Source organism: Salvelinus sp. IW2-2015, linkage group LG8, assembly GCF_002910315.2.
Source record: "Salvelinus sp. IW2-2015 linkage group LG8, ASM291031v2, whole genome shotgun sequence".
NCBI lineage: Eukaryota > Metazoa > Chordata > Actinopteri > Salmoniformes > Salmonidae > Salvelinus > Salvelinus sp. IW2-2015.
The window spans coordinates 52,161,521-52,172,910 of NC_036848.1; the positions used below are offsets into that span (position 1 = coordinate 52,161,521).

General features: G+C 41.1%; 1 protein-coding gene across 1 annotated transcript in view; it reads left to right on the plus strand.

Moving 5' to 3' along the window:
- LOC111968271 (CUB and sushi domain-containing protein 1-like) overlaps nt 1-11,390 on the plus strand; it is a 441,455-nt gene that overhangs the window by 321,235 nt on the left and 108,830 nt on the right. The window contains exons 19-20 of the mRNA XM_070444995.1: nt 1,736-1,852; nt 2,081-2,296. Coding sequence (XP_070301096.1) covers nt 1,736-1,852; nt 2,081-2,296 — 333 coding nt within the window. The remainder of the gene's footprint in view (nt 1-1,735; nt 1,853-2,080; nt 2,297-11,390) is intronic.

Sequence of the window (11,390 nt, forward strand, 5' to 3'; positions counted from 1 at the left end):
AGACTAAAAGTTTGTTTAGAACATTTACTAAGTCCAAAAGAGATCCTCTTACACCCAGGGATATTTTTTGCAGTCTCTGACCTAGATTCGGGTATCAAACCCACCCGGACTCTTTTTTTTTATGTTGCAATTTCTTTGAGCAATTTTCAATGATATTGGCATAGTAATCAAAAATCTAATGATACAAGCTCATAATCTTTTGCATCTTTATTTATTTAAATGCTGTTATTAATTTTTCAAAACCCCTGATTGTTATGCAAGAAATTGCATTAATTAATCATTAAAGGGCAACTCCGACACTTTTCGTTATCTTCGCAACAAACTAGTGTCTACATACACTACCGTTCAAAAGTTTGGGGTCACTTAGAAATGTCCTTGTTTTTGAAAGAAAAGCACATTTTTTTGCCCATTAAAATAACATCAAATTGATCAGAAATACAGTGTAGACATTGTTAAATGTTGTAAATGACTATTGTAGCTGGAAACGGCAGATTTTTTATGGAATGTCTACATAGGCGTACAGAGGCCCATTATTAGCAACCATCACTTCTGTCTTCAAATGGCACGTTGTGTTAGCTAATCCAAGTTTATCATTTTAAAAGGCTAATTTATCATTATAAAACCCTTTTGCAATTATGTTAGCACAGCTGAAAACAGTTGTTCTGATTAAAGAAGCAATAAAACTGGCCTTCTTTAGACTAGTTGAGTATCTGAAGCATCAGCGTTTGTGGGTTCGATTACAAATGGCCAGAAATAAAGAACGTTCTTCTGAAACTCATCAGTCTGTTCTTTTTCTGAGAAATTAAGGCTATTCCATGCGAGAAATTGCAAAGAAACTGAAGATCTCGTACAATGCTGTGTACTAATCCTTTCACAGAACAGCGCAAACTGGCTCTAACCAGAATAGAAAGAGGAGTGGGAGGCCCCGGTGCACAACTGAGCAAGAGGACAAGTACATTAGAGTGTCTAGTTTGAGAAACAGACGCCTCACAAGTCCTCAAATGGCAGCTTCATTAAATAGTACACGCAAAACACCAGTCTCAATGTCAACAGTGAAGAGGCGACTCCGGGATGCTGGCATTCTAGGCAGAGTTGCAAATGAACAGCCATATCTCAGACTGGCCAATAAAAATACAAGATTAAGATGGGCAAAAGAACACAGACAATGGACAGAGGAACTCTGCCTAGAAGGCCAGCATCCCGGAGTCGCCTCTTCACTGTTGACGTTGAGACTGGTGTTTTGCTTTTCTTTCAAAAACAAGGACATTTCTAAGTGACCCCAAACTTTTGAATGGTAGTGTATGTGAAAACGCCACATTTCTACATTTTGTGAGAAAAAAAACCGTTAAAACATTATGCCCAATGACATCATAAAAGGTTTAAACATTTTAAAAACAGTGATTTTCAAACATTATGAGATTCGCGGTGACATGGCGAGCAAGAAAATACCCACCCTCTGGCTAGAAACACGTTGCAGATTTGAAAACCAACATTTAAAAAAATCTTTATCCTACCCTATGATATCACAGAGAAGCATTTTTTAGGACCTTTTTAACCACAGATCATAGAAACGCCCTATGTAGACACTGGTTTGGTGTTGGAGATAATGAATATGAGATTGAAAAGTAGCGGAGTTGCCCTTTAATAATGGAAATGTTCAGTCCTCAAAGTTCTCAAAATATGGGAGTTTAAAAAACGATGCTTCATTCATGATGTTTCATTTTGTTTCCCTTAGCGTCGTGTGGTGGTTATATCTTTGGTAAAAAAGGAACCATACTCTCCCCTGGGTTTCCTGATTTTTACCCAAACTCCTTGAACTGCACATGGACAATAGAGGTGTCTCATGGCAAAGGTAAGCCTCATGAATAGCTGTCTAATGTAAGTACCAACCAATAATTTGTTGCAGCAACTGAGTGAGTAAAATCCGCTGTGACTGGCCCTACAGCACCTCATTTGAATGATGAGTCTCTATATTCTCATTAACATTAAGCCCCAGCCCTCACTTAGGGCTGGTGTGACGTGGAGACAGGGTTTTTGATGTGTGACTTAGGGAGGCCTAATCTTATCTGAAACTCTCCAGGAGTGCAGCTGCTCTTCCATACGTTCCACCTGGAGGACTCCCATGATTACCTGCTCATCACAGAGGATGGCAGCTTCACGGAACCCGTGGCCCGGCTCACTGGCTCCGTCCTGCCCCCCTCCATCAAGGCCGGCCTGTTTGGAAACTTTAGCGCCCAGCTCCGCTTTGTCTCCGACTTCTCCATGTCCTATGAAGGTTTCAACATGTCCTTCTCAGGTGGGTGTCACATATTGTGTATAAAGGGTAATCAGTTGTTGCGGATACATTTTAAGAGTTCCTTTCATGTAGATTCAAAGATATGAGGTCACTGGCCTCCCGGGTGGCGCAGTGGTCTAGGGCACTGCATCGCAGTGCTAGCTGCACCACCAGAGTCTCTGGGTTCGCGCCCAGGCTCTGTCGCAGCCGGCCGCGACCGGGAGGTCCGTGGGGCGACGCACAATTGGGCTAGCGTCGTCCGGGTTAGGGAGGGTTTGGCCGGTAGGGATATCCTTGTCTCATCGCGCTCCAGCGACGGCGGGCCGGGTGCAGTGCGCTCTAACCAAGGGGGCCAGGTGCACGGTGTTTCCTCCGACACAGCCAGGCGCACTGTGTTAAGAAGCAGTGCGGCTTGGTTGGGTTGTGCTTCGGAGGACGCGTGGCTTTCGACCTTCGTCTCTCCCGAGCCCGTACGGGAGTTGTAACGATGAGACAAGATAGTAATTACTAGCGATTGGATACCACGAAAATTGGGGAGAAAGGGGGAGAAAAAAATATAATAAAMAAAGAAATATAAAAAAAAGATATGAGGTCACTGCAGTGATTAACATTGGTGTAAAGTACTTAAGAAAAAATACTTTAAAGTACTACTTGAGTTGTTTTTTGGGGGGGTAACTGTACTTTACTTTATTATTTATATTTTTGACTACTTTTACTTCACTACATTCCTTAAGAAAATATTGTACTTTTTACTCCATACATTTTCCCTGACACCCAAAAGTACTTGTACCATTTGGAATGCTTAGCAGGACAGGACGGACAATGGTCCAATTCATGCACTTATCAACAGAACATCCCTGGTCATCCTTTCAGCCTCTGATCTGGCGGACTCACTAAACACAGATGCTTCATTTGTAAATGATGTTGGAATGTTGGTGCCGTCTGGTTTGCTTAATATAAAGAATTTGAAATGATTTATACTTTTACTTTTGATACTTAAGTATATTTTAGTAATTACATTTACATTTGATACTTAAGTATATTTTAAACCAAATACTTTTAGACATTTACTCAAGTAGAATTTTACTGGGTGACTTTCACTTTTGTCATTTTCTATTAAGTTATCTTTACTTAAGTATGACAATTGGGTACTTTTTCCACCACTGGTGATTAGAACACTGTTTTGATGAAAAATGGATCGAGAACCCAGCCGACTATTAAGTCAATGTGAAGCAGTAACAGTTGAGACGTCAGTAGATCAAATACTGAAATAGTTGGTATTTATTTATAGTGCAGGTGATGGAGAAAACTGGCTCCAGAGTTGTATCTACAAAGATATACAAACTTCAACAAATACTTAAAGGCTGTGTTTTGTTTCATATGTGTACAACAGCTGATAAAATTAACACTGTAAAAGTGTAGTAAAAATGTGATCACTGTTATTTTTGATAGTTGCTGGTTAGAAATACAATCTACACATGACCTTCTAAACAGCAGGTTTTGCATGGGTGGAGTTTTGGCTTGCCTGGTGACATCATCAGGTGGTATAAGTGAATCGACCGATAACAATAAGATTTCTGAACCTCTTTGCCAATAACAGATCGTTTTCAGGTTACAGTGCATTCGGAAAGTATTCAGATCCCTTGACTTTTTCCACATTTTGTTATGTTACAGCCTTATTCTAAAATGGATTAAATTGTTTTTTCCCCCTCATCAATCTACACGCAAAACCCCATAATGACAAAGCAAAAACAGTTTTTAAAAAACATTTTGGCAAATGTATTAGGGGAAAAAAACAGAAATATTACATTCACATAAGTATTCAGACCCTTTACTCAGTACTTTGTTGAAGTACCTTTGGCAGCGATTACAGCCTCGAGTGTTCTTGGGTATGACGCTACAAGTTTGGCACACCTGTATTTGGAGAGTTCCTCCCATTCTTCTCTGCAGATCCTTTCAAGCTCTGTCAGGTTGGATAGGGAGCGTCGCTGCACAGCTATTTTCAGGCCTCTCCAGAGATTTAAATCAGGTTCAAGTCCGGGTTCTGGCTGGGCCACTCATGCACATTCAGAGACTTGTCCCGAAGCCACTCCTGTGTCCTGAGCGCTCTGGAGCAGGTTTTAATCAAGGATCTCTCTGTTCTTTGCTCCATTCATCTTTCCCTCAATCCTGACTAGTCTCCCTGTCCTTGCTGCTGAAAAACATCCACACAGCATGATGCTGCCACCACCATGCTTCACTGTAGGGATGGTGCAAGGTTTCCTCCAGACGTGACGCTTGGCATTCAGTCCAAAGAGTTGACTCTTGGTTTCATCAGACCAGAGAATCTTGTTTCTCATGGTCTGAGAGTCATGTGCCTTTTCCTGAAGAGTCGCTTTGGTCTGGCCACTCTACCATAAAGGCCTGATTGGTAGAGTGCTGCAGAGATGGTTGTCCTTCTGGAAGGTTCTCCCATCTCCACAGAGGAACTCTGGAGCTCTGTCAGAGTGACCATCGGGTTCTTGGTCACCTCCCTGACCAAGGCCCTTCTCCCCTGATTGCTCAGTATGGCTGGGTGGCCAGCTCTAGGTAGAGTCTTGGTGGTTCCAAACTTCTTCCATTTAAGAATGATGGAGGCCACTATGTTCTTGGGGTCCTTCAATGCTGCAGAATGTTTTTGGTACCCTTCCCCAGATCTGTGCCTCGACACAATCCTGTCTCAGAGCTCTACAGACAATTCCTTCGACCTCATGGCTTGGGTTTTGCTCTGACATGCACTGTCAACTGCGGGATTGTGCCTTTCCAAATCATGTCCTGTCAATTCAATTTAGGTGACTCCAATCAAGTTTTAGAAACATCTCAAGGATGATCAATGGAAACAGGATGCACCTGAACTCAATTTCGAGTCTCATAGCAAAGGGTCTGAATACTTATGTAAATACCTATTTTCGCTTCGTCATTATGGGGTATTGGGTGTAGAATGATGAGGAAATAAATGAATTTACATTTTAGACATTTACATTTTAGAATGAGGCTGTAATATAACACAATGTGGAAAAAGGGAAAGGGTCTGAATACTTTCTGAATGCACTGTATTGTAAATATCCCTCCCATTAGTCTCCTCCATTCATGGATTGATCCACTCTGTGGTTAATGCATTGCTTTTGCGCCCTTCCCCTCCCCACTCAGACCACTCCTAGACAGTCCTAGCAAATGTCTTACTTGAGAAAAATGTGTCATTTTTTGGTAAAATACTATTTTTGTTTCTTTTTGACCATTTTAATGGAAAACTATCACAGTAAGTTACTTAACTGTTACCCAGAAACTATTTGATATTGAGATAAAAATGGCTGCATTGGGCCTTCAAACCTGGTTGCAAAATAATAAACTTGCTCTGCCAATAATATAATAACCCGACTCGAGTACAAAGACAAATCACTTCAAACACAGGGCAAAATGCCCATAAACATCTGAGTATGGCAGAGCTATAATAACAGCATGTTACCTAGACAAACAGCCCTGCATGAGGATTAGGGAATCCTAAATAATAACCCCATTACCAGGGATAAATCATTTATACCTTTACATAGGTAAATTCTCACAGAACAATGATAACACACTTTAAAGTTTTTGCAATTACCCAATGAACATCAGTGGTCAATAGTTAACACGTTTATGAAAAAAACAAACATTATTAGCATAAACATGAACATTTCCTATAAACAAGGACAACACCTCAGAGAAACGGGAGAAACCTAATAACGAGAGACGTGCCTAACGCCTCGATCACACCGACAGCATCAACACGCAAAATGTTACGCAGCATCATCTGGGTACTGTATGTGTGTAACAAAAATTCAACATTCACGTTCTGCTACCATTTCTGTCAAGTCGTCTACGCATACAGTTTGACGCATACGTTCGATAAATCCAACATATGCATCACACAGAACGTACTGCAACTGCCTCTGCTGCAAGGCAAATCCAGTGTTCTATTGGAAATTAATGTACAATGATGCTGTGGTGTGATCGAAGCGTAAAGCTGTGGTCTTCACCGGTGAGCTCAAGTAGGAGCCAGTTCACGTTGGTGGTGAGTAGAGAACAGGACAGGTTGGCTTTACCAAACAGAGGTAATACTAACATTTCAAAAGAAATAATAATAATTACTAGTGATGGGAAACCGAGGCTTTCCGAAGGCTCCGTAGTTTCCCCAAATTGTGCTGAAAAACAGTTCATTACTCGGAGCTTCATTATCTGTTCGCAATACGCATTAGTGACATCTGCTGGTCAGCAATAAATAGCAGTGTGTGAACATCAGATAGATGTTTATTTCCCCACTGTTTTCATCAAAACTCCGTGGCGCAGCAGTAAATCGTTAAGTTCAGTAGCCTATAAACAGTTGGAGAATAAGGTTCACATCATGCTTCCATTTTTTGCCTTCATGTTTACTATTTTTCAAAAACGGGCATTATTTTACATGTTAAACTAAATGAAACAAATGATTTGACAACAGTGCAGAAAGTGTGGTTTCACATAAAACAATTTTCAAAACATTGTGCCTTCAACGGAATTCGACCTCATAGCCCTGAATGTTCCATAGTTCTCTACTCTACCTGCTAAACTACCGGTCAAGTGAAACTGTACAAAATCCTAGCTATATATATTTGTAAGTATGACGTTCAGTAGAAGTTAGTGTTTGAAAGCTGCTTGGAATCAAAGAAAAGACCAGAACCAAGGCTAATTCAGTGGGATCTCGCATTTTGCAACACACGATTTGAAAAAGCATGTGATCAAACGAAGCATCGGACGTCATTGATGACGTACTTCTGAGGAAGCGTTACAGACATCAGCACACAGCTTCGAATTCCGCGTTCATATGCTATTCGGAACTAGGTAACTCAAAAACTTCCGAGGTTGGATTCGTTGAACGCAGCATGTATATATCTACAACCAGTTAGCAATTTGAACATTTCAGAGATTCCTAGTTCCGTCTTGTATGTGAACTCGGCAGAAGTTAGCTGCTTAGGCTCAATCACAATGACAGTGTTTTGCATTTTGGTACACCAGAAGTAGATTCATTTCCAAATTAACGCTGTGTTTGCCTTGCTGAGCATTCTGATACTTGCGCACCATTTTGCGTAAAACACTGTAGATGAGATCGAGGCGTAAGCAATTTCGATACATGCTTTGAAGCTCCGGAATCAAACGTAACATCACTTATGATAACCATATCCTTTTACTGACCAGACTTTGATTACAAAACACACGCAGCAGTGTTTGAAGGGACAAAGGATAGCATGGTTAGCAAGCAATGTTCATACTAGCTGAGCAATCTCAGCTCCACCATATGTAGGCTATGTAATTGTGTCGATTAGTTTTTGCGGAGTGACATCAGACGATACTTGTAAAAATGTCAATTCTTTAAATCGTTTGTCCTGTTTAAGTCGTTATTTTCTTTGGGTGCTGCAATCCATAGTTTTGGATAAAAACGTCATTCAATGTGACTAAATTGAACCGCGTAATCCACTGTTTTCCAATAAAGTATGAAGTTAGTGACTTCAAACATGCACTACCACTCAATACTTTAAGAACTATCAATTATGTCATGCTTACTTTGTACCTGTGCTTCTCTTGATTGTTGTCAGTGGGAGTTGGCATCCATAGTTTTTGATTTAAAAAATGTGCCTTTATGCATCCCCTGACAAAACTACTAAATATTCCGTGCAATGACGGGTTGCTCCTTATCTGTTATCTGCTCCCTTGGCGGAGGTCGCTTAAAATGTTATTTTAATCCCAAAATATGGATCGCAGCACCCAACGAAAATAACGCCTTAACACAGGACAAACATAGGTAGGCTACAATGTATTCATTTAAGACTCTTATGACTCAATGTAGTTGGAGGTATACTCCGCCAAAACTCATCACCATTCAACTCCATTGTATAGTGGAGTTGAGACTTCTTAGCTATGCTAGTACCAAACAATTCGTCTGTTTGTGTGGGGAGAGGCCCAACACGTGTTGATAACTCAACGCATATCATCACACATTGTTCTTTTCTAAAAACCTCTTCTCGGACCCTTTTTAAAATTTTCGCCTAAAATAACATACCCAAATCTAGCTGCCTGTACTGTAGCTCAGGACCTGAAGCAAGGATATGCATATTCTTGATACCATTTGAAAGGAAACACTTTGAAGTTTGTGTAAATGTGAAATTAATGTAGGATAATATAACACATTAGATCTGCTAAAAGATAATACAAAGAAAAAAACATGCTTTTTTTGTTTTTTGTTCCATCTTTGAAATGCAAGCAAAAGGTCACAATGTATTATTCTAGGTTAGGCGCAATTTCGATTTTGGCCACTAGATGGTATCAGTGTATGTGCAAAGTTTTACACTGATCCAATGAACCATTGCATTTATGTTCAAAATGTTGTTCAAGTCTGCCCAAATGTGCCTAATTTGTTTATTGATACATTTTCAAGTTCATAACTGTGCACTCTCCTTAAACAATATCATGGTATTCTTTCACTGTGATAGCTACTGTAAATTGAACAGTGCAGTTAGATTAACAAGAATTTAAGCTTTCTGACAATATCAGATATGTCCTGAGAAATGTTCTTGTTACTTACTGTACAACCTCATGCTAATCACATTAGACTACGATATCTTAACTGTCCCGCGGGGAGGACCGATCCTGTAGAACAGGTATTCCCAAACTGGGAATATGCCAAATAAAAATGTGATTCACATTTGTTTTTTATTAGACTAATAATATTTCTAAAAAAATATATACAAATCTTCACATTTTCAAACAATCCATTTCGATTTTCCAACGGGGCTATACATTTGGGTGAGTTTGTTTTTCTTGCCTGAGTAGCCTCGTTTCACTGCCAAAAATAAAAAATAAACCATCTAGTGTTCAGCGAAATAACAACACAATGTCAAATACAGGTAGCCTAGTCAAATAATTAACACGCAATCACACTAACCGTTACCACTAACGGTCTGTATGTTGCCAAACGTAGCTGCTGCTCATTCTGTTTGCTTGAAAAAGGATAAATGGTAAAAAAAATAATAAGGCCTGCGTCCATAGAGACACATACCAGCTTCCACGAGCACATCCAATGCTAGCATCAGTAATTCTACATTTGTTGTTAGCCCAGCTAGCATGGACACTAACAGTTGTGAATCTTATGCAGCCAAAGAGCTACTGCCCCCTTACCCGGGAAAGCCCCTGTAACAGTATAACTTTAGTACGTCCCCTCGCCCCGACCTCGGGTGTGAACCAGGGACCCTCTGCATACATCAACAACGATCGCCCACGAAGCATCGTTACCCATCGCTCCACAAAGGCCACGGCCCTTGCAGAGCAAGGGGAAACCCTACTTCAAGGTCTCAGAGCAAGTGACGTAACCGATTGAAAGGCTATTAGCGCGCACCACCGCTAACTAACCATTTCACATCCGTTACACTCACCCCCCTTCAACCTCCTCCTTTTCCACAGCAACCAGTGATCCGGGTCAACAGCATCAATGTAACAGTTTAACTTTACGTCCGTCCCCTCGCCCCGGGCGCGAACCAGGGACCCTCTGCACACATCAACAACGGTCACCCACGAAGCATTGTTACCCATCGCTCCACAAAAGCCGTGGCCCTTGCAGAGCAAGGGGAACCACTACTTCAGGGTCTCAAAGCGAGTGACGTCACCGATTGAAATGCTATTAGCGTGCAGCACCGCTAACTAACTAGCCATTTCACATCCGTTACACACCTAACAACAGACCGGGACGTTGGACCATCGAAGAGGTGCAAATATGATGAGAACTACATTGATTTGGGGTTCACTTATATTGGGAGTAGTGCCTTTCCTTAGCCACAGTGTGTTATATGAGCAAAAGTACTATCTCACAACTCGATGAAACCTTCACTCTTGCGCAGACATTTAGAAACAAAACATGCCAATTTGAAAAATAAGCCACTGGAGTTTTTTTGAGCGAGAATTAAGACGTCTTTTGAGTAGTAAGACATGTATAAAAGCAACAGATACCATTCATAAGAAGGGGCTAGAAGTTTCTTATATGGTGAGCTACTGAGTGGCTAGGACAGGCAAGCCCTATACTATTGTGGCGGACTTAATTCTTCCTGCTGCCGCTGATATGGCTGGGGGAAAAGGCCAAAAAAACTATATAGACAATGCCTTCATCAAACAATACTGTTTCACGAAGCATCAGTGACACGGCAGGAGATGTTTTGAAACAATTACTGCTTTGCATACAAGCCGGTGAATACTATGCGTTACAGCTGGATGAGTCAACAGACGTGGTGGGCACAGCTCCTGCTATATGTCTGTTACGTTTATGGGGGGTCAATTAAGGAAGACATCCTCTTCTGCAAACCACTGGAAACAAGGACAACATGAGAGGATAATTTTTAAGTACTGGACAGCTTTGTGACATCAAATGAACTTTGGTGGTCAGGATGTGTTGTCATCTCTACTGATGGCGCAAAAGCCATGACAGGGAGACATAATGGAGTGGTAACGCGCGTGCAAGCAGCTGCTCCCAATGCCACTTGGATACACTGCAGCATCCACCGAGAGGCTCTGCTGCCAGGGGAATATCTGACAGCTTGAAAGACGTTTTGGACACTACAGTGAAAATTGTTAACTTTGTTAAAGCAAGGCCCCTGAACTCTTGTGTATTTTCTGCACTATGCACTATGGCAATTATTTAGGCAGCAACATACAGAAGCTGTGCTGGGTTATCAGGGCAAAAGTACTTACACGTTTTTTTTATGAGAGACGAGCTTGAAGTTTTCTTTACTGACGATAAGTTTTCAACTTGTCTGACGCTTGCATCGATGGAACGAGTTTCTCACACGACTGGCCTTCTGGGTGAAGTTTATTCTCGCCTGAATGAGTCTGAATCTAGGATTAACAGGGACTCCCGTCAACTATATTCAATGTGCGGCGACAAAATTAAGGTTATGATTAAGAAGTTGGAGCCTCTTCTCATGTCTGCATTAACAAGGACCATACTCATGCCTGCTCCAGATCACCTTACCCGATATTGAACAAGAGAGCCTCAGTCGAATTGCGACAAGCGGTTCTTGAAATTTATATTTAATCAGAAAGA